The sequence below is a fragment of the Poecilia reticulata genome, linkage group LG9, assembly GCF_000633615.1.
Source record: "Poecilia reticulata strain Guanapo linkage group LG9, Guppy_female_1.0+MT, whole genome shotgun sequence".
In the NCBI taxonomy this organism is placed as follows: Eukaryota; Metazoa; Chordata; class Actinopteri; order Cyprinodontiformes; family Poeciliidae; genus Poecilia; species Poecilia reticulata.
Genome location: NC_024339.1, coordinates 8,368,592 through 8,391,619, shown reverse-complemented (window position 1 = coordinate 8,391,619; position 23,028 = coordinate 8,368,592). Strand labels below are relative to the sequence as shown.

Sequence of the window (23,028 nt, the reverse complement as noted above, 5' to 3'; positions counted from 1 at the left end):
CATTTTTAATCAGTTCAACATGTTGACCTCTCACGTCTCAATCTGCCTTGTCACTGTCATCCTAGACTGCAAACCTGTCCTTGTTCAATCTGATCAACAACGAGAACACACTGACTCGTTACCAGACAGAGGAAGCGGTACCTAAGCTAAAAGTCTCTCAGCAGCTCATAGAGGAAATCTACTCCGCTCCTGAGCCACCACCGAGACCCAAACCATGTCCCATAAAACCCATGAGGTCCGAGCTAAACTTTTCTACACTGACATGTTGGTATCATAAAAGGTGGTCATCTTATTGCTATATAGTTGTTTGTTTGCACTTTTCAGGTTGTTCCAGCCAGTGCAGTATGGTACAAAGCCAGAAGGTCGATTAGCTGCCGTTGGGAATGCTGTGGGTCAGCGCCCCCCAACAAGCTCTCCACCTACAGGCACCTTAGTTTCCACTATCAGCCAGTCTGGCCAGGCTAGAGGCAAGTCCCCTGTTACTGCCCCGACAGCTACGCCCACACCTCATGGTAAGATAATTTTTTTGGAAAGCGTTTGTCAAATGACAGAAAGTCCACCGGCTTGAGGACCCCTGGTTATCAGTTCATGTTTTAATTGGATTACATCTCACTCCTTATGGTTGTTTGGTCGGTGCTTTTATTGCCGTTTGCTAATAAAACTTTCTCTGCTTGTGATGTGTGCAGTATGCAGTGTTATGCTGCATGATTGACATGCTGTTTTAAATTCAAATTACTCTGATTACTGTGTCATGCATTAAAACTTACACCGTGCAGATATTGTCATACATGATCGTTAGAATGTGTACCCAATGGTATGCATTTACATAGTTTGCTGCATGTTTGAAAGATCAAGATTTACTGTTGGTCGGTATGGATTATAAGTCATTAAAAGGATAGTTCAGAGTTTTTAAGCAAGGTTTTGGTAGAAGGAATAAGCAGTTCATGTCCTTCCTGCTATAGATAATTCTCTTGCATCCTCATTAAGATTAAATTCAGATTAGTGGGTCCTTGAGGCTCAAGCAAAAGCTAATTTGGGAGTGGCCAAGACCAACGTTGGCTTACACCATCTAAAAAAGTAAGGGAAAAAAAACTATGTAAGTCAACAGTTTATGTTGACACTATTTTATGAACTTAAAAAAACCAAAAAAGCAATGATTTCTTACATAGGAATAATTACAGGTAACATGTAAAGCATTTTCTGGTACAAGTCCCCTTAACTTCAGCGTTTGGGCCCAACCAGTCTGGATGTATATTAAATGAAGATGCCCAGAGAGTTATCTGCTGCAGGTAAATTATTAACTGCTTCTGTCCTTTTCACAGAGCCTCACTGTGTTTAAACCTTAACTTTCTTGCAGTAGTGGTGGGTGGACAATATACATAAATATATATTTTTCCTGATGCCTCCAAAATCTTTATGGCCTTTATTTAGTTTCCAAAACTAACTGAAAAATTGACAGATTTGATCTGCATGCATGTCCTAAAACAGAAAAAGATATATATATATATATATATATATATATATCTATCATAACATAGGATATAATTTATTGTCCCACTGGGGAAATTTGTTTTGAAACTGCTCCACTCAACAGATGGACAAACGAATATGCACAGAGTGTGTTCGTTGTGCCCGGCATCATAATGCTATATAATAAATGCATGTAGATATTTTCCGCTGCCCGTCAGAAACATCTTTTGTACTACTTCTTGTGTTGGCCCACCACTTCTGTATGTATAGATAAGAACAAAACACTTTGATCTCAATGATTTGACTAAATATCGGGTTAGCCCTAACATGGACTCCCACACCCCACTGCCTTGTATTTCGCAGCCATTGGAACAGCTACTCAGAGACCCCAGGCTACTCCTACTGTCAACAGCAGCAACAACAACACTGCATCTTCCTCCATTGCCTCCTCTGGGAACAGTGGCAACGGGCAGCATGTTTTGGGAGCTACTCCGCTGGCCTTGGGTCAGACCTTAGCTGGAACAGTCGTAGGCTCGATGACTTCCATCAGCCAGGCTGGAGTAACCCAGGTTCCAAGGCCAGGTTTAGCCCCCAGCCATGCCATCCAGCCCAGTCTTTTGTCCCAGAGGTTGGTTCTTACATCTCAGGCCCAGGCACGGTTGCCTAGTAAGTGGCCTGCCCTCCCCTATCATCTCTGCATTCCCGCTCCCCCTCCCACCTCCAGCACAAACGTTTTGGCTGCTGAACACCAAGGCCTTTACTTGAGGCACTGCTGATATATGTTCAGTCCAGAGAATGTGGCTCTGTGTAGGCATGGCGGCAGCAGCGCCGCTGTTGCAGAAATTGCTCTCAGATGTCGCACATCAGCAGGCCGATGGAAGAGACGCGTCTCTGTAGATCTGTAGCCATATCAGCAGCATCTCATTGTCTTGGCATACCTAGTTTCTTATCTTCACACCTGCATGTACGCTGCATACGACCCTCTTGCTGTATGTCACACCTGGTGTCACTATGCTACTTGATTTTAAAAGATCATTTTAGGATTTTATATTTTTTTCTTAAATTGATGACAGGCACAAGAATCTTTGCATTTGGACTCCTACTGAGAAAGAACATCGACTGGGGGGAAAATGGGAACATTTTATGACACTGGGCATAATTAGAGGTGAAGTTCTGAAATTTGTGCCTTTGATGTCTTTATGTTGGATTATTAACGTTATGAGAATGTTTAGCAAAGTTTTGTGTAAAGAAAGCTCAAAATTCAAGACTTATAAAGTGAGGCTTTTGCAGAAATACACAATATATTGTCATTAGCATTCCAAAGGACTGATTGGAAAGAGTAGATGCCCAAACCTGACACAAATAAAAGATTATAATGGATAATGATGATCGCTGAAGAAAATGCATTTATGGCAACAGATGTCATTATTGCAATATTTAACAATGACATCACCATCATATAATTTTCTAATGTCAAGCTGCCCCAGTAGAGATCAGACTTGGAATATATAAAGAGAAATATACTTAAGACAAAAATTAAACAATAATATCTCAAAACATTTTTTTTATCTTAAAAAATTCTCTACACTCTTGCAAAGTTAAGTACAGATAGTCAGTAAATTAGTGCATGGCTTTTAATAACTGAAAGTCTTGAAAGTTATTTTTTGTTTGTTTTTCCTATATACTGTTTTCTGTTCAGTGTTGTGATTGTGTTCTTACTCAGTATGAGTCCAGCTGTAATTAAGAACCCAGCCATCAACATTTTACATCCCGATAACAGAAAACAAAAATATGACTCAAGTAGGAAAGTCCAGGAAACACTTCATTCCTTTAATGTTCTCCTTTCCTTTTTAATATTTTATACCCCGGTTTATTTACTAATATATCTTTGTGTATTGCATCAAACAAGCTATTAGGAAATGACCCAAAGCTGTCTCTTTATTTTTTTCCTCTCCTTTTGTTTAAATTTGAATGTCAAAGCAAAGCATGTGTAAGCATCTCTGCAGATTATCCAACGCTTTAAATTGTCAACTTTTTCAGTGACACACAGTATTTGTACATGTGATAACTGTTTGATTGCGGTGAATGTTACCACGTGGGAAATTCCCACCACACTTTCTCAAGAACTAAAACACTTCTAAAACACGACAAAAACAATATAACAGCGGAACTAGCATGACCTAGATTAAACATATTTCAATAATATGCCAAAAAGAAAACCATATAAACATATTTTATAAAATGCATAAATATATGCAAATGCAAGTATATGTCAGTTATGACACCACACTCTATCTGTGATGTCATAATATCATTCTCTTGTTATGACATCATAAAACAGTCTTAAGTACTTGAACTTTTTCCCAAGAGATCTTTCATTCGAGCACTGAAGAAAGACTGGCAACTTGTAAAACTTGGATGATGGAGGATCCAGAGTTTATTGAGGAACTTGAGGAATTTTATCTGAGGATACAAAGAAGGAGGACACATGGTTTGAATACAGAGGAATTATTGGATGAAATGGCAGAACCAATGAAGAAAATTAAAAGATTTTATGATTTGGACGATTCGGATGAAGATGAAATAGCGAACGGCCGCCCCGATCTGAACTCGAGTGGTGTTCTGTTGTTGGACTTCTGTGCTCGTCACGGATTGTCCATCACGAACACCATGTTCAGGTATAAGGGCGTCCATATGTGCACTTGGCACCAGGATGCCCTAGGCCGCAGTTCAATGATTGACTTTGTCATCGTCTCATCGGATTTGAGGCCATATGTCTTGGACACTCGGGTGAAGAGAGGTGCGGAGCTGTCCACTGACCACTACCTGGTGGTGAGTTGGCTCCGGTGGTGGGGGAGGAAGCTGGTCAGACCTGGCAGGCCCAWACGTGTAGTGAGGGTCTGCTGGGAACGTCTGGCGGAGTCCCCTGTGAGACGGAGCTTCAACTCTCATCTCTGGCAGAACTTTGAGCACGTCCCAGGGGAGGTGGGGGACATTGAGTCTGAGTGGACCATGTTCCGTACCGCCATTGCCGAGGCGGCCTATCGGAGCTGCAGCCGCAAGGTTGTTGGTGCCTGTCGCGGCGACAACCCTCGAACCCGTTGGTGGACACCTTCTATGAGGGATGCTGTCAAGCTGAAGAAGGACTCCTATCTAACCTTTTTGGCCTGTGGGACTCCAGAAGCAGCTGATGGGTACCGGCGGGCGAAACGGCATGCGGCTCGGGTTGTCGCTGAGGCAAAAACTCGGGCGTGGGAGGAGTTTGGAGAGGCCATGGAGACAGACTTCCGTACGGCTTCGAGGCAATTCTGGTCCACCATCCGGCGTCTCAGGAGGGGGAAGCAGTGCAGCACCAACACTGTTTATAGTGGGGATGGTGTGCTGCTGACCTCAACTCGGGACGTTGTGGGCCGGTGGGCGGAATATTTCGAAGACCTCCTCAATCCCACCAACATGCCTTCTGTTGAGGAAGCTGAGCCTGGGGACTCTGGGTTGGGCTCTCCAATCTCTGGGAACAAGGTCGCCGAGGTGGTCAAAAAGCTCCTCGATCTGCAGCTCTCACTGGAGTGGTTCGCAGCCGAGACTGAAGCGGCCGGGATGAGGGTCAGTGCCTCCAAATCCGAGGCCATGGTCTTGAGCCGGAAAAGGGTAGAGTGCCTTCTCCGGGTCAGGGGGGTCGTCCTGCCTCAAGTGGAGGAGTTTAAGTATCTGGGGATCTTGTTCACGAATGAGGGAAGAAGGGAGCGGGAGATCGACAGGCGGATTGGGGCAGCGTCTGCCATGAAGCGGGCGTTGTACCGGTCCGTCGTGGTGAAGAGAGAGCTGAGCCAAAAAGCAAAGCTCTCGATTGACCGGTCGATCTACGTTCCCACCCTCATCTATGGTCATGAGCTTTGGGTCATGACCGAAAGAACGAGATCACGGGCACAAGCGGCCGAAATGGGTTTCCTCCGCAGGGTGGCTGGGCTCTCCCATAGAGATAGGGTGAGAAGCTCGGTCATCCGGGAGGGACTCAGAGTAGAGCCGCTGCTCCTCCACGTCGAGAGGAGCCAGTTGAGGTGGCTTGGGCATCTGGTCAGGATGTCTCCTGGACGCCTCCCTAGTGAGGTGTTCCGGGCACTTCCCACCGGGAGGAGGCCTCGGGGAAGACCCAGGACACGCTGGAGGGACTATGTCTCTCGGCTGGCCTGGGAACGCCTTGGGATTCMYCCAGAGGAGCTGGAAGAAGTGGCTGGGGAGAGGGAAGTCTGGGCCTCCCTTCTGAAGCTGCTGCCCCCGCGACCCGACCCCGGATAAGCGGAAGAAAATGGATGGATGGATGGATGAAATAGCGGAGGCTATAATGCGATATCTGAGCCCAGAAGTGAAGCAGCAGCAGCATCCACCCTGGAGTATGTGGACTTTCTTGTCTGATTGTGGGGAGTCTTTTATGAGCAGCTTCAGTTTGGGCTTGGGTTTTGGCACAGCTGCAGGCATTGTACTGACTGTGTGTTATAAACTCATGTCCTAAACACTCTTCTGAATATGTATGGTGCTTGAGGGAGGGGTTCCCGTCGACCTGATCTTCAGTTGCAGAACCTGGCTCTTGGGACGTGGAATATCTCCTCTCTGGGAGAGATTGGGAGAGGGGTTCATGCCTCAAGTGGAGGAGTTTAAGTATCTGGAGATCTCGTTCACAAATGAGGGAAAAACGGAGCGGGAGATCGACAGGCAGATTGAGGCAGCATCTGCTGTGAAGCAGGTGCTGTACCAGTCTGTAGTGGTGAAGAGAGAGCTGAGTCAAACAGCGAAGCTCTCGATTTACCAGTCGATCTTTGTTCCCACCTCATTTCCGGTCATGAGCTGTGGGTCATGACCAAAAGAACGAGGTCCCAGAAACAAGTGGCCGAAATGGGTTTCCTCTGCAGGGTGTCTGCAGAGGAAACCCTCTGCAGACACCCTGCAACCTTAGAAATAGGTTGAGAAGCGCCATCATCCGGGAGGGACTCAGAGTAGAGCCGCTGCTTCTCCACGTCTAGAGGAGCCAGTTGAGGTAGCTCGGGCATCTGGTCAGGATTTTATTGCATGAATCTTCAGGTTTTGAATTATTTTTGCTTTCGAGTCAAAGTATAATTTCACCACAGAATGGGTCAGAAAACTTTTAAGGTAAAACACAAGTTCATTGTGTAATGTAAATATAATATTTGGATCTAAAATACACTTAAAGTACAAAAGATGTTGCAGCAGTGACCAAGTGTCCTTAACCTGCCTGCATTGTTCAGTTTTTCTGTTGGCTCAAGTCAGAATTTGGGCTTAGTTATTTTGCTGTGTAGTGACTGTATTTTCCCAGAGAACAGAATTTGATTTTCATCTTTGTTTGAAATGAATGTCTTTCACATCTGATGTAAAAAAAAATTCAAAAAGAAATGTTGCCAGTTAAGCTAACTGTAGGAACCTGGCTTATCTGACATCTTTGTTTGAAATTCCAAACAACAAAACATTTCAGTGTATTTTTACTCCAAAGTCCCTTTTAAAACATATTCTATTTAACTCTAAGGTGAAGAATTTACAAAACACACAGGTTTTTTTTTTCTTTTGTTTTGCAAACCACAGAATAGCTTAAAAATGACATGTATGGAAAGGGGAGGTTTTGTCTGGTTTTAAGATATATTCAAAATAGATTTTTCTGATTTTTATTGACTTCAGAATACAACTTCTGAGGTTTTTTTTTGTTTATTCTTGTTATAACTACACAATTATACACTTAAATGTGGTAACATTTAATTGGTAGTGAAAATATCCATATACATCATATTCAGTAGTTAGAGTGAGATATTTTCTTTTACTGTAGTTTGTGCTGAGGTGTGTGTTGTCTTGAAAAAGTGTTTTGTGTGTTATATTTCAGACTTTCTCCCCCTGTCTTGCTTTTATTACACGCTGCTTGGTTGTTGAGAGGAGATGTGCTTTTTCCATCTGATTAATTCACCTTGGTTCTGCATGTCTTGTCTCCTTTTCACCTTGCAACTAACTGAATACATTGTTTTATATTTCTGACCGTAGATGTGAAATATTTTTATTATTATTATTACTATTATCTGGTTTTTCACTGTTTGTTCTTTTCTTTCCAATGAAGGTGGAGATGTGGTGAAAATTGCCCAGCTGGCCAACATGGCAGGAAGTCAGAACCGCATCTCGCAGCCAGAGACTCCGGTCACCCTGCAGTTTCAGGGGAACAAGTTCACTCTGTCCCACAGCCAGCTCCGCCAACTCACCACTGGACAGCCCTTGCAGCTCCAAGGTACACTCGGTAATGTACATCCCATTGTCATATTTTATCTTTCCATCATTTTCTTTGCTTTCTCTTTTTAAAAGTCTATGTTTACCATTTCCATTTATTGTATGTTTTCTTTTTTTATTTTACCACACAAGTTTTATTATCCATTTAGATCTTAGTAATTAACCTTAACAATTATCTTAAATGCTGTTAAACTGATGCTTCAATATTTCTGTTTTGTATTAACTTAGCTGTGGCTAAAAATGTAGCTGAAAGTTTTTCTCTCCTGTTGGTTTGAGGGCAGATTTTAATTGCCTCCATGTTTGTGGTTGTTTTAGGCAACATCCTGCAGATTGTGTCCGCTCCAGGGCAGCCGATTATACGACCCCAGGGCTCCATGGTGATGCAAACGTTGCCTCAAACCGTTCCTGCCTCTAGCGCTGTAGCAACACCTGGAACACCTCATCCTGCCCTCTCAACAGCTCAGCAAGGTGACTTTTCTCTTCTGATTGTTTTGACATTCCCTTGGAATAAAAAGTGCCACTTTTCCCCAAACTTTTTGTTTATTAATACTGAATGCGTGACACTGTTGTTTCTTTGAAATTATGACATTATTTTCTTTCTTTCGTTAGCATTGGGTGTGACTACAAACGCAACATCGTCTCCAGCCAAGCTTACGACTACAGGTCATGGTGCTTCACTGGTGAGTATGTTGAAGTAATGTCCCACATAACAAAAAAGAGCTGAAGCCCAGATAAATGATGCAATCAAACTGTGGAAGTGGATTTTGTTAAAAATGAAATTCAGTTTGTTTCAATAAAATAAACACTGACAGCAGTATTTAAATGCTTCTGTTTCTTTCCTGCCAGTTTCTAAACATGTTTAATGTAATCACAATCATTTGTTCCTTCTTTGCAGCAAGAAATACTTTATGTCTGTACTTGTATATGAAGTTCAACATGACTCTAGATTAGCAGTTCTCAACATGGGCGGTATCGCCCCCCAGGGGGCGTTCAGAGGACGGCAGGGGGCGCTGGCGAACATTTTTACAAAAGGGGGGCGCTGGGATGCCTTTGGGGGGCGTTTGGTTGAAGGTAAACTTTACACCTTAAATCCACAACAATACCAGTTTAGACTTTGAGCAACTTGGTAAAACTGTATTGTGTAACATTAAATCATGCTTGGCGGCAACTGTATCGATAGCAGCTCTTCTTCTTCTATTCAGTGTTTGTAGCTTCATGGCGCAACTCGGCTCCGCATCAGTTCAGCGTTACACCGGCTGATGACGCTGCTGTGATTCACTTTGGTATTTATGTAGGCTACATATGTTTTGGCAGATCTGTGATCATGTCAAAGCAGCAATTTATATTAAAAAGTGTTTTATTTCCGTTTGAAAGCTGCCCGCTACCATGGAAGGACAACAGAAAATCGCTCTTATAAACATATAATTACTAAAATCACGATACCCTTTCTTTGTATCCCTCTGAAAAATGAACCCATTTAAATAAAGAAATCCCTCCATGGGTGATTCCACGATAGAGAGCGTTCATTTTATAGCGTTAACACCGGTGCTGTAAGTGGTCCGACATGAAACGGGTTTGATGGAACAACGGTACCACAGCACTTTTAAATTTCAATTAGAATACTGAAATTGTTTCCGTTGCTTTAAAGGGTTTATGTCAGTCTGCCTTTTCCCCATCGATATGTTTCCCAACCGCCCTGCACCTTAGGGAATAAAAAAAAAAAAAAAAACCGCCACGCACAATGCGCAAAATTCTGAAACATGAGAAGCGGGCAAAACGGAGCCACGAACTAGATGTGAATTAAGGCATAAAAACAGAGAATCCAACGCTGAACAGTGAAAAATCAACACATGATGTGAAACACATGACAATTAGGCTGCGCAGGAGGTGATGAGTGAAAATTACTGGTGGTCAATAAACGATAAAATAAATCTAGCAACAGGAAAGAAACTAAAGTGGACATAGCAATAAACCAAGAGAGGATAATACTAATCAAATGAAACTAAATGGAAATGAATATAGAACAAAATGCAAGAATAAACTAAGAAACTAAAGTAAATACGGAGGAATAAACTGGTGTGGCAAGACCTTTCGAGCAATAATTAATACAGAGGACTGTATGGCAAGAATAAACAGACACTATTTCCAGATAAAAGGTAAAATAATATTGTTGAAGTGCCATGGGTAGGGGTTCAACTACACATTATTCAGGTGGATGCGAAAACATAAATCAGCGCCCCCCCCACGAAGGAGCGTAGAAATATACGCTCCCCCCAAACCCCCTCCTCCAGACGCCGATACGTTTAGGGCAAAACTCGCTACATTTACCCCGTTATGTGCGCGAGGTGAAGGAGCGTAAGGCGCGCTAAATCGGTGCGCCGATTCAAAACATCTACAATAATGATAGTAACATTAATAATAAAATAATTGTCAGTGCAAAATAGCCTACAAATTGTTTGGTGGGGGGCGGTGAGGGACCTGGAAAAAGGCTATGGGGGCGCTGGCCCGAAAAAGGTAGAGGAACACTGCTCTAGATAATACTCTGTTTGCTTGCAAAAGACCAAAAATGTGTTCAATAGTTTCCCCTAACATGTTGAGTTAGTTTATTTATAAGATTAGCTTACTTATTTATAAGTAAGCTGTTGTCAGAAAACAAAAACTATTTCTTACAATGGCCTTAATTTTTTTTAAATGCATTCTTTTTTTATCATGTCCCACTACAATCCTTAGGAGGCATCAGAAGAAAAGACTCAGCAGCTGAAGGAGCGCTTGAGCCGCTTCTTTGAAGCAAATGAGCAGCGCTGTAACCGCAGAGTGCTGTATGGGTCCGATCTGCTGCAGGCATGCACTTTGAGTCCAGAACCTGCTCACACTGTCCTGACCGCTGGGGGCTGGAGGTGGGTGGGCAGAGAAAGCTGTTCTAGAGCTCAGAGGACCTGTGTGGGCACCACGTCTGTGCTGCAGTCTGCTTTGCTCACTGTGGAGAACCATCATGAAGCTGCCAGAAGCCTGATCAAGAGGTATTTCCACTTTTGCTAAAACTTGTTCCTAATTTTTGTCTGTTGCTGATTATATTTATTGATTTTTATTTTATTTATTTTTTTCAGTTCTGAGTGTTATTACTATTTCATGCTTGTTATTTTGTAGATTGACATGTGTGGTGCCCGCAGCTGTAGCTCCGCCTCCTCATCTGTATGCGGCCGATCCTTCAGTTCCCTACAGGCTTCAGCAGAAATCCTTTCAGCAGCGGCTGCTGGAGACCTCTGAGCCTCACGGTGCAGACATCCACCGTTTAGCCTCCAGACATTTCTTGGGCCATCCTGACTTGCAGTTAATGCAGATGGACTCGGGTAAGTCTGCTAACACGTCTCTTTGCTCATCTGTCTACACACGCAGGGTAGCTTTTGAATTACAAAACCGTCTTAAAGTTGCTTAGAGAGTGTAGTCGTATTTAACCATGCACTAGACAACTTAAATAAGAAGAGCATTAATTGATTTGTTTTTCTTTGCAAAGGTAAACTGGAAGCTCTTGCCATTCTGCTGCAGAAGCTTAGGTCAGAGAGTCGACGTGTCCTCATCTTTACTCAGATGTTTAAAATGCTGGACATCTTGGAAGCCTTCCTGGATTACAGGCAGCTCAAATATGTGCGCATTGATGAAAGCCTCACATTTGAAGAAACGCAGGTAAACCATCTCAAATTATTCAACTAAATAAAAGAATGAGTCTATTTTTCCACTAGTTTTTTTTCTATAGCACTTAAGTGTGATGTATATCTTTTTGGATTGGCGTCAGAGATGAAAAAATGTATTTCTTTTGTTTTATTATTAGTTACAGATTTCTTTCTACAGGTTATGTTTTATTTAAAAAAACATGTACATTTCTGACCTTTCAATTGAAAAAGTTGTGTTGCTGCTAGCTTTTTCTCAGCCAGTTACCTTCATTGTTTGCGTGTGTGTTTCCACAGGAAAATATGAGGAAGTTTAACACCAACAAGCAGGTGTTCTGCAGCATCCTGACCAACTGCTGCTGCTCTGAAGTCGGAACCATCGTTGACGCAGACACAATCATTTTCTACGATACGGATCTCAACCCAAGCATGGATGCCCGCACTCAAGAATGGTGTGAAAAAGTGGGGCGTTCCAAGGACATTCACATATACAGGTGATTTTTAAAATACAACATCTGTTTGTGATGCTTTTCTATTTGCTGAAGTAAAGAGTTACTCACCGGCCACCTGAAATATGAAGCATTTAAGGACTGCTGTTTTTGTAATGGCTGCTTTGATTTCCTGCTTTGTTTTGGTCAGGTTGGAGAGTGGCAACTCGATTGAAGAGAAACTGTTAAAAAATGGGACCAAGGAGCTTATAAGAGAAGTAGTTGCACAGGGTACCGACTACAGTTTGGCTTTCCTCACACAGGTAAGACAAACCTTAAGCTTCAAGTTTTATAGTCTGTTGTTAAGAAATTAATGCACAATGCCATTTAGAAGCAATTGTGATTAATAGCGTTCAAGTTAAACAACTGACCTGATTCTGTGTCTGTAGTCGACAATCCAAGACCTGCTGGAAGTAGAGGCAACTTCAGGGGTGAAGGTGGAGGAGTTTGTGGTGCTTCATCAGGAGCCATCGGCCTCTGAATCCATTTCTCCCAAAGTAGCAAGACCCTACATCCAGGCTCTGCACAGTATAAATCTGGATGGCCAATCAGAGGAGGGAGAGCCCCAAGAGGAGGAGTTGGGAGGCAGATCGTCATCAGAGTCAGAGATCCAAACTAAAGAAGAACCCGGCCTGCTAGAGGAGTTGAATGCGGTCATGGAACAGGTAGTTTTGAAGTCTTCAAAGTTTTTTTGGGAACTCAATTCAACTATGTGAAATGAAATAAAATAAAATTGCCTTTCTCACATTTTTTTTAAAATTCTGTCAGCTAACTCCTATTGAGAGATATGCTCTGCATTACTTGGAGTACCTCCACATTGGTGACGATGAAGCTGCTCTTAAGGTATGAGCTGTTTTGTTGATTTAGTTCACATTTGTGTTCACCTAGGACAGACATCTTTTCTATGTTTGACGTTGTTTATGTCCTGTAGGAGAGGTTGGAGTGTGCAAAGAGAGGCTGGGAGCTACAGCAACTGCAGAAACTGAAAGAGGAGGAGGAGGAGCAGAAGTGCCAGCTGATGGAGAGAGAGGAAGACCTTTTCACCTATACTAGAGAAGATGCATACAACATGGTGTGTGGTTGCTGTTATAATATAAACAGGAAGTGGTGCGCTACATGGAGACTCTAATCTTTTCTGTGTTTAACAGGAATATGTGTTTGATGCGGAGGATGGTCATACAGAAATTATGCCGGTAAGACTAAATGTTCTGTAATATAAGTCACTGTTGCTCTGTCAAAACAAGATTTCCACACATTCTGGAAAAATGTAAAATAAGAATTGAAAAAAAAATTAATAAAGCAACAAAATGATTGTTGGAAAACTATTTGTTGTTTTAGACTTAATTCAATATTCTGTTGGCCAAAACTTGTGTGCCTCTAACCATCTCAACATTTGTCCTTCACCCATTCTTAAAGTTCAGTTTTTACAGTGTTTGTTTTTAACCTCTACAGAAACAATAGCAGTAAATCCTTAGTGAATTCCCGTATTTGCACTCCAGATAGAAAACTCGACTGCTCTAACTCCTAAATAATAAAGTTTTCACATGACACCCTATGAGAATTGCATCATATGCAGATATTGCACAAAATTCTGATTATTTTTACATTCGTAGAGTAGAAACTGCCTCCAATGTCCTGCAAAGGGGAAATTCGGGTGTAACAGCAGCATCAAGTATACGTTCACACAAAACAGTCATTAAAGTATTAAAAACAACATGTAAAGAACAACATTAACAATACCAGCAATAATAGGAATAATAATAATAATGTACTGTACAAGACTATTTCAGAAAATACTGTGCAGTTATAAATAAAAATAGCAAACTCATGAGCCAAGGGATGTGCAACAGAGTCGGATAACTTTTTCAAAAATGGACATAATGTGCATGTACACAGACTATTTACAATGCAGCACATCGGTGCAGAACAAATCCCTCACTCCATTTATTTTACAAGTATTGTAGCACAAAATGACCTTTTGCCTTGCTATTCCTTCTCTGTTATTCTTCAACATAGGTTTGGACTCCACCCACACCGCCACAGGATGACAATGACATTTACATCGACTCGGTCATGATGCTGATGTATGACACCACGCCCATGCCGGAGTCCAAGCTGCCTCCTATCTACATTCGCAAGGAGCACAAAAGACTCAAGATGGATCCCTCAGGTAAAATAGATGTCAGAGAGGATGCTGGTGGTAGGTGGAATCATTCCACTTGATCTCAGCTGTACCCGTTTTGTCTTGCAGCAGCCAGAAAGAAGAAGAAGGGCCACGGGGAGACGGTCATTCCTCCACGCTCCCTCTTCGAAAAGGCCAGCATGCTCAAAGTTCGGCGTGAAGGCAAAGACCAGAAAAAGAACTTTTCCATCAAACAGCCTCCGTTTGCCAAACCACTGCCGTCACTGGCTAAACCTGCCATGGAGGCTGGTCAGGATAACCCAGAGTGGCTCATCAGTGAGGACTGGGCTCTGCTTCAGGTAACGTCTGCCCTCAGTCCTCTCCTCTATCGGCTTCTCTTTTAAAAAAAAAAAAAAAAAAAAAGTTTTTATGACGCTGATGAAACCTCTTACTATTGTTCTTCAGGCTGTGAAGCAGCTGCTGGAGCTGCCTTTGAATCTGACAATCGTGTCACCTGCCCACACACCTAACTGGGATCTGGTGAGCGACGTGGTGAACTCCTGCAGCCGCATCTACCGCTCACCCAAACAGTGTCGCAACCGCTACGAGAACGTCATCATTCCTAGAGAGGAGGGCAAGGTACTGAACGCACGGTCACCCTACTTTAAAACTAGACTGCCCACATCGTGCTGATCGTTTTCTCTAATTTTCCAGTTGGTGTACGAGCCCAACCCTAAGAAGAAATCCAAGAGCATATATAAGGTATCTTTTCTTTTGAATTTTGGGTGAATAACCATTTCTTTACTGTCGAGGTCATTGTTTCACTTGAGTTAATATTTGTCCTTTTCGCATGCGTTCAGTCTAAGAACAGCCGTCCTTTGCGGACCTGCCAGATCTACACACAGGATGACAACAGCTCACAGATTCAGCTGTACAGCAGTCGCTTTGAACTCATGAAAATAATTGCCAGTAAGAGGAGCCCACCTATCAAACCGCTGTAAGTGTTCAGTCATTAAGCTGTGTTTCCTGCTGTTTTTCTATCACTTATAAAATATAGGGTCCAATTCACATTTATGGAATTTATTTTAAATCTGTATGCACAATTGGAATGATTTTTTTTTATTTTTGTGTATGAATTGGACCTTTTTGTTTTGTAAGTACCTTAAAGATTAGTTAGTAATGAGCAATATTTAAAGAAATTTATTTGAGGAAAATTAAAGATTTCATCCTCAAATTGATTAAAAGGCTCTGATTTTCAGTACACTGTAGTCTTGTAAAGTTGAATGAATTATTGTTGTGTTGTGGCACTTTGTACAGTGCAACTCTGATCATTTGTTTAGATCTTCAAATTGAAATGCATTTATACTTGTATTCATATTATTCAAAGGCTTGGAATGAATCCCTTCCAGAAGAATCCCAAACACGCGTCGGTCTTAGCAGAGAGGTATGTTTAATATTCCTGATTTTAGATTATTTTTAAATGAATATACAAAAGTTCCAATCCACTTTTTTTTTTTAATTGTTTTTTTTTTTCAGTGGGATTAGCTACGATAAGCCCCTACCTCCCATTCAGGTGGCTTCTCAGCGGGCTGAAAGGATTGCCAAAGAGAAAAAGGTGAATATCAGCAGAATGATTTATTTCCAAACATTTTCATTTTGGGACACATCAAGGACAGGAATGTCCTCTAAGGACTGGTTATGGCTAAATATGTTGTTAAAACTAATTAAATTGTGTGTGTGTGTGTGTATATATATATAAGTCTCTCCATGCTATAAGTACTTTTTAAAATTAAATATTTAACATCTTTTCACATAGATGTAATTTGGCATAAAAACTGCTTTGATTTGACTGTTAAAATAAATCTCTCAGAAAAATCCTAATTTTTGTTTTTCATATTATTTATAGCTAGAATCAGCTACTGCTCATCTGTAGTCTTGGATTTAGCTATTGCCTACTTTATTAGTCACAAATAGGAGAGGATTGGTTTACATTTGCTCTCATATGAGTATTGCATCATCTAGCTTCCATGTTTTTTAGATGTTTGCAGTTTAGTTTTTTTGTGTGTTTGCAGGCCCTTGCAGAGCAGCAGAAAGCTCAGCAGTTGGCCCAGCAACAGGCTGGGGCTCCCCAGGCTCAGGCTGCGGCCGGTCAGGCCCAGACTCCTGCTGTCGGCCAAGCTCAGGTTCCACAGGCTGCTGGGCTAACTGGAGCTGCTGCTGTGCCCAATGCAGCTGTACTGGTGAGAAACATGTTTTGTCAACATTATTCTACAAATGATCCTATTCCTAGCCAAAGTTTAACACAATTATGTTTCCCGTTCTCTAGGCCGGGGCGATTAAAAACGCCACAGTGGGCACTACCATTCAGGCCGGTATGTTGACACACACATGCTTCTTATTACAGGGCAGTTGTTGTTGTTTCTGAAGTTAATTAATTTCTCTGTGTTTCTCCAAGCAAATGTAGGAGGGAATGTGATTGTGAACACAGGAGCTGGGATTCCCCAGAGTCCCTTCCAGGCCAATAAACGCCTGGCATCTCCAGTCATACCAAGCACCCTGTCTGTGAGTCATGTTCACTTGTTGCCGCTGCGCCAGAATTAATTTACTGTAACACAAACAGCCTTTATTCTACCAGAATCCAACCTTTGTCAATAGACGGGGGCCCCTTGCGAATTTTCTTCACTGTGTTGTCATTATCGATCCAGCCTGCAGGCACGGCTGGAGCCCAGGTGGTCCACGCGCAGCAGAGGGCTGTCGCTGCTACCGCTGCCCCAACTGAAGTGGTCGCCATAGCTACAGGTGGAGGTGTGCGAGCCGTGACCCCGGTGACAGCTTCTGCTGTAGTTTCTACTACTTTGAGCCCTGTGCAGTCACAGACCCGCCCACTGGTCCCCCAGGTCACACCAGGTGTGAAAATAGATTTGTGCTCCAGTTTTCATAATCATAGCATGATTTTTATTTTTGTTTTTTCGCTGAATTTACCCATCTTTCCAGCGCCAGGTATTCCGATGGCAACGAAGTCCCTTACTCAAGCCCAGCTGCAGATGTTACGACAGCAGCAGCACCTGGGAGCTCCTTCTCAGATCAAAGGTGTAGGCAAACCCCAGGTACGCTAGCCTCATTATGCTATGGGTTATTCTGAGCTTTTTATGTATGTTATTGTATGCTACTTCTTTTACTTTTTTTTCCCCATGTAGAGCAAAGCTTCATTATGGACACGTGTTGAAATGTACAGGGTTTCTGCTTAACCTTAAAAACTTAAATTTGTGTAACTGAAATTACAAAATATTTTACATTTGTTAGCAAAAATTTAAGTTGGCCTCAAATTTGTTAATCACGACTTTTAAATTTTGTCGTTGGAGATCTATGTAGTCGCTTGCAGTCATTGTGGTTTTGTTCTTTGACTCGAGGTGGTTGACGCCAACTGTCGACTAGCTACCTAGTTTTTTTGCGTCATGGATAAGTGAAAATTTATGTTGACTGGACAATATTTGTTTTTGCCACCAGGTTAGGTGCATCCTGTGCAAAAAAAAAACCTAACTTTTCAGCTTGGCACTATGGGGTAAAGACTCATGGAATGTAATACAGAAGATTAAATCATTGTGTTTGTTTGCTACTGCATACTTACTTACATACTTTTTCGTATTAGTTTGTTATTATTATTTATTTCACTATTACATCAAAGCAATCTTTTAGCATGTGAACGTGTTTACTAGCAATGGAAATAAAGTGATTCTGATTGTGTTGTCCATATTAAAGAAATAAATTCAGTATTCAATTTTTAGCAGAATCTTGTTGCAACAGTACCTTGGAAAGGTCTTCACTCCCCTAAACCTTTTCACATTCTTTTGTGGCACAGTCATAAACTTTAATGTGTTTAATTGGGGTTTAATGATGCAACTGTGGAGACTTGTAAAGCAGGGGTAGGCTAGTTTCTAAAGCATTTAACATCTCAGGGAGCAGTGCTCAACCGGTCATCTAAAAAAATGGAAAGAATACAGCAAAGCTACCAAGATGTTGCCTTCCACCTTAAATGAACCAGAGACACAATCAAGAAAGTCGTTTTTAATGTTTGCCACAAGTCATGGAAGGCATACAGAGCATATTGCATATGGCAGGTAGGTTGGCAGGTAGGTTAAATCTTGCCTGGTCAGGCAAGATTTAACCTACCTGCTAAAAAGTATTTATTATGAAAAATGAACACTGTACAGTCCCTTTAACACACTATCTTAGCAGTGAGTCATGCTGTGAGCATCCATTTTTTAATGGCATGCATCCCCAAGTTCAGAAAGAACGCCTGCTAAAAGCCAGAGTACTTGAGAACATGATGGAAGTTCAAATTTTAGCGAGACAAAGATACTAAACATACTGGCGGAGCTAAAATTAAATTGTTGGAATCGATTTTGCAAAAAAAAGTGAGCAAAACTTTCAGTCTCTAGCTGTGAGACGCACCTTGAAAGACACGAAGCTGTAATGAAGCACAGATACCGACTGTTTCTACCTTCCATTTCACATTTATGGTCCATTACCCACAATCCCAAGAAAACACATTGAAATATGTAGTAAAAATAAAAAAAAGTGTAATTAATGTGATTAAATGAGATAAACATGAGACTGCACTGTAAGCGGTGCAACAGATTTCTTTGTGAAAACTGTAATTTTCAGTGTAAAACTAATGCATCCTTTGCCTTTTCCTAAGTATGTTTCTGTTTGTGCTTACAGGAGTTATTAAAAATGCAGAAGCATAAGGGGCCAGGGCAGCAGGTGGCGGCGGTGACGCAGGGTGCGCAAGCTGCCGTGGCCCAGCAGCCCAGCCAGGTGCAGCCCGCTCAGGCTGGCCAAGCCAGTCCTCAGCTAGCTACCGTGACTGCAGCCAGACCCGGAACCGTTCTCGCTGCAAACACGCTGCAAGTGACCAGACTGGTAAGATTACTTAAAAAAGAGAGAGATGGAATAAAACCGCTTGAGAACACAACGCAGATCAGCCGTCGTCACAGTGTTTATTTTTGATATGGCCAGTATTTTGGGCATATAAGGAACAGATATGCATCAGGGGAACTTTGAAATTTTTACTGCTTCGTTGTCACTTTGCTGCTAACAGTGTTTCTGTAAAGTCATTAAATTCCTCTGGTTTGTTGTTGGCTCTTGGAAATTACTTTCAAATACTGAAGAAAGCACAACCTGGGGAGCGTACTGAAAAATGTATTTTGCCTTGTTGTATTTTACTTTCTCTTTGCCTATATCACAACAAAAATAAACGGTTCATAATTCAGTTAGTGCTGGATGTTTACGCCAAAACGTTTTAGTGGCTGCAACAAAAATCAGGGAGAGGAACTGCGTGTTCTGTAGTTTTTGCCCGAGTACTTACATCCAGATAATTAATCCGAACACGTTGTTATGCAGCATCTCACTTTAAAAAAAAAAAAAAAATACTTCACACAATCCTTACTCATTTGTGGAATGTTAGCTCCTCAAATGAGAACGCCAAGCTGGTAGAGTAATGGTGACATTTTACAACTATGTCTGTTGTGCTTGTGCAGACTCGAGTCCCCACTCAGGGGCAGATTCAGGCCCAGGTAGGACAGACGGCTCAGGTGACCCTCACCAAGCCTCCGGTGGTGTCTGTGCCAGCGGTAGTCTCTGCAGTGACGACCATGTCAGGACTAAGTGTTGCTATTAACCAATCGCAGAAAACTGGTGAGTTCAATGCTTCCATTTTTTCTCTCTCCGCAGGAAAGCACTTTTTACTCTCAATTTAAATATGCTGCTATGATTTGTTATGATCAATTCCACTTAGTTTTGTGTGTGTGTGTTTTTTTTTTTTTTATCTTGCCTTAGGGGCCCCAGTGCTGACGACCACCTTCCCCCAGATGCAAGTCCAGCAGCTGATTCCGATGAAGAAACAGCAGCATCCAGCAGCCATTCAGGCCGCAGCTCAGCAGAAAGCAGGGCAGCCTCAGCAAGGACAGGCCGCTGTTCAGCAGAAGGTAAGCACACCACAACTACAAACTAGTGGATTCTCAGTCTCCAACGCTGTCAGGGTCTTGTTTATTTCATCGTCAAAGTCAGATTATTCAGAAGTGTGATGCGTAAGACAAATCTTCATCTAGAATAGTCAATTTAACCTAAACTCTGTGTATTTTATTGACTGTAACTTTTTTGGGGGGTAGATCGGTACCCAGCAGGTAACGATGCAGGCGGCCCAGTCAGCGCAGCAGCAACAGAAGGTGACCTACGCAGCAACGCAGCAACTCCAGCCTGCAATCAAAACCCAGTTCTTCACTACTACATCCATCGCCCAGACCCAAAAACCAGCCGGAGCCCAACAAATCCAGGTAGAGTGGTGCTGTGTGATGATTAAACGCAGAACACAAGGTTTGCAGGTATGCAGTCGGTGTGTGTGCTGATGTAAGAGTTTGCTTTTTATTATAGGTGGCTAAGCTCCCACAGATAGTGCAGCAGCAACCGGCTGTGGCCAACATTCAGCAGATTGTGTCGTCTCCCCAGCAGGTGAGGGCGAACTGACTGTTAATTAAAGCTGCTAACTCTCCCAAACCTGAAGTGTTCTGTTAATAGCAGCGTAGTACAGACTAGAGTTTAGGTCAGACCTAAAGAATCCAATCCAGCCCATACGCACTGACCCGACTAATTAACTTTAATTATTGGCCTGAGCCCGCAGTATACCTGACATATTTTAGTTACAATTTTACTGCTTTCATTTTTAGACCACCGTTATGTAAACAGTGTAAGTTCTCCCATTTTTAGCTTTTTTTAAGAAAAGCTAAAAATGGGAGAACTTACACTACCTTGCAGGAGTCCTGCCTCTTGTCCAGGACTCCTTTGAAAAAAGCTTTTTAATCTTAATGGATTTTTATCCTAGTAGAAAGGTTAAAAATTCAAATAGAAACAAACTCTTCCAGCTCCACCGTGTCGCTTGTAACCACAGGGAGAGTCGAGTGCAAATCGTCAGGGATGTGTGAGTGAAAGGATGGGAGCAGTGCACACGTCTTATTTACTCTTTTTATTTCCTCAACAGGTTCAGCTATCTGCTCCTCCATGTAGACTATAACACAACTTTATGTTGTGCGTTCTCGTTTGGATTTCTCTATGCTGTGTGTATTGCAGGCTTATGAAACGCAGCACAGAAGCCAGAGCCCGACCCGACCATCAAGAAGATAATTCTGGCCTGACCTGGCCTATAAATCGAAATTTCACTACAAACCACATCACCATGGTGATACCCTACTCTTTTGTTTGTCTCCTGACCCCAGGGTCAACCTCAGACGGTGACTTTGGCTCAGGCTGCTACGTCGGCGTCTGGTCAAGTTCAGATGATTCCTACAGGGACGCCCACAGCTCAGGTGGTTCAGCAGAAGATCATCCCACAGCAGGTGGTGACGCCCGCCACACAGATCCAGCCGCAGAATCCGCACAGCCCCGCCCATCCGCCCGCTGCTCCCTGTGCCGCGGAGTCCCCCGGACAGCTGCCCGGTCAGGCCCAGCAGCCCACCAAGAATCAGGCTCGCCAAGGGGGTGTGAGGGCCAAAACGCCCGCCAAGCCCACCGGGGGGAGCAGCTAGGCATGCCGTGTAATGACATCACTCTCCAAGTGTTTTTTTTTTTTTTGTTGGGGGGGGGGGGGGGGGGGTTCTTTTTTTTTTCTTTTTTTCTCTGCAGGTCACATGAGGTTGTTACAGATCCCACAACATCTAAGTCCTGAAAACCAGCCACTGTCTTAATCACAACAAACCCTTTGTTTACCCTCCTGTTTAATTCTAATCAATATTTACGGTTTGTTTCAGAGCTAATAGCTGATCAGCACTGGAAGATCAGTGACGAAACAGTGATCCGTTCTTATATTGATTTAAATGTATATTATTTCTTATCAGCAACGTCAACATGAACCCTACGATCAGCAGCTCAGCCCACCAAATGTCACTCGTCTTGTTTTTAATGAATATATGACCTAACATGACGGCTGGGGCTGAGGATCGAGTCATTCTGCGTTTGGGAATGAGCTCGACATTAGTGTAAGTGTATTCATTATTAGTCCCCTGTACGTCCGACTAGGTTGTTACCTAGATGATCGAGTGGACAACGATGGCCGCTCCTTTAATCTTTTTTTTTTTTTTTTTTTTTTATGTCCGTAAATACACTGTAAACATGTACTTTAGTGTTTTTGTGTTTTCTCACTTTTTTTTTAATTGATGTCAAAAGGAAAGAAAAAAAGACCCTGTAAATATCAACAAAAAAAACATTTGTACTTGTAAAGTAGTTGTGTTTTCATTGGATTTTTCAGCCTAATTGTAATAAAGTGTTTTGTTTTTATACACAAATTCATCTTTTCTTTTCATTAAAGTGTTGAAAGTATGTAAACATCTTGTGAGTCCTCAAACTCTATGACAGCACATTGGTTTTATCTTGTATGGCACATCTAAGTTCAGTGCTTTACACTATAAAACATTATGAGACGACAACAAACATTTTGTCAAATGTTATCAAATAAACATGAAATATATTAATCAATGTTCCAGCTATTATCAGTCCAAGGTCACTCATAAAAACTCATATTTTTACCCTTTAACTTCTCAGGAAAATAAAATGAGTTTAAATTCAACTAAATGCAGAGCAGCAATGTCCTAATCATGTCCTTGTAATATGACATACCTGTGCTTAATTATGGCTAAAGTGGGAGTGTTTTAATTTATTCTTCACCAGATATAGCATTTTCTTTAATTATATGTCACAAAAATATTTTTAAAGAATGGCATCATTTTATTCTTGAAATCATTTGAATTTTAAAACTTTTTGTCAAATATTTTTAAAAGAAGCACAGGCAAAGACAATTTTTACACTTGGTGTTTATTTCATTTAGTGATATAAACAAAAATCAATTTTTTCACTTCTATGTAACATGTTTTGTATTTCATTTGTTATTCTGCCTAAGAGTTAGAGATTCTTCACTGAAAGGGAGCCACCTTCCAAAGTTCTGAGTTATTTTAAA

The 23,028-nt window shown here is 42.0% G+C and overlaps 1 protein-coding gene across 8 annotated transcripts in view; it reads left to right on the top strand.

The window, feature by feature from the left end:
* The window catches only part of ep400 (E1A binding protein p400), a 34,011-nt gene extending 11,617 nt beyond the window's left edge, over positions 1-22,394 (top strand). For 4 of the 8 annotated variants that reach the window (XM_008417492.2, XM_008417490.2, XM_008417486.2 and 1 more), the window contains 33 exons: positions 66-235; positions 325-512; positions 1,834-2,136; positions 7,583-7,756; positions 8,062-8,214; positions 8,356-8,426; positions 10,477-10,766; positions 10,894-11,096; positions 11,261-11,430; positions 11,712-11,908; positions 12,054-12,165; positions 12,292-12,567; positions 12,671-12,745; positions 12,834-12,974; positions 13,051-13,095; positions 13,919-14,072; positions 14,154-14,383; positions 14,490-14,663; positions 14,739-14,786; positions 14,885-15,021; positions 15,412-15,468; positions 15,561-15,639; positions 16,097-16,264; positions 16,351-16,396; positions 16,480-16,586; positions 16,730-16,931; positions 17,019-17,131; positions 18,747-18,947; positions 19,565-19,721; positions 19,863-20,011; positions 20,195-20,359; positions 20,457-20,534; positions 21,296-22,394. In XM_008417492.2, coding sequence (XP_008415714.1) covers positions 66-235; positions 325-512; positions 1,834-2,136; positions 7,583-7,756; positions 8,062-8,214; positions 8,356-8,426; positions 10,477-10,766; positions 10,894-11,096; positions 11,261-11,430; positions 11,712-11,908; positions 12,054-12,165; positions 12,292-12,567; positions 12,671-12,745; positions 12,834-12,974; positions 13,051-13,095; positions 13,919-14,072; positions 14,154-14,383; positions 14,490-14,663; positions 14,739-14,786; positions 14,885-15,021; positions 15,412-15,468; positions 15,561-15,639; positions 16,097-16,264; positions 16,351-16,396; positions 16,480-16,586; positions 16,730-16,931; positions 17,019-17,131; positions 18,747-18,947; positions 19,565-19,721; positions 19,863-20,011; positions 20,195-20,359; positions 20,457-20,534; positions 21,296-21,604 — 5,142 coding nt within the window. In that variant the 3' untranslated portion in view covers positions 21,605-22,394. The remainder of the gene's footprint in view (positions 1-65; positions 236-324; positions 513-1,833; positions 2,137-7,582; positions 7,757-8,061; positions 8,215-8,355; positions 8,427-10,476; positions 10,767-10,893; positions 11,097-11,260; positions 11,431-11,711; positions 11,909-12,053; positions 12,166-12,291; positions 12,568-12,670; positions 12,746-12,833; positions 12,975-13,050; positions 13,096-13,918; positions 14,073-14,153; positions 14,384-14,489; positions 14,664-14,738; positions 14,787-14,884; positions 15,022-15,411; positions 15,469-15,560; positions 15,640-16,096; positions 16,265-16,350; positions 16,397-16,479; positions 16,587-16,729; positions 16,932-17,018; positions 17,132-18,746; positions 18,948-19,564; positions 19,722-19,862; positions 20,012-20,194; positions 20,360-20,456; positions 20,535-21,295) is intronic. The other 4 variants (XM_008417487.2, XM_008417488.2, XM_008417489.2 and 1 more) reach the window with 4 other exon arrangements.
* Positions 22,395-23,028: the final 634 nt, after the last annotated feature.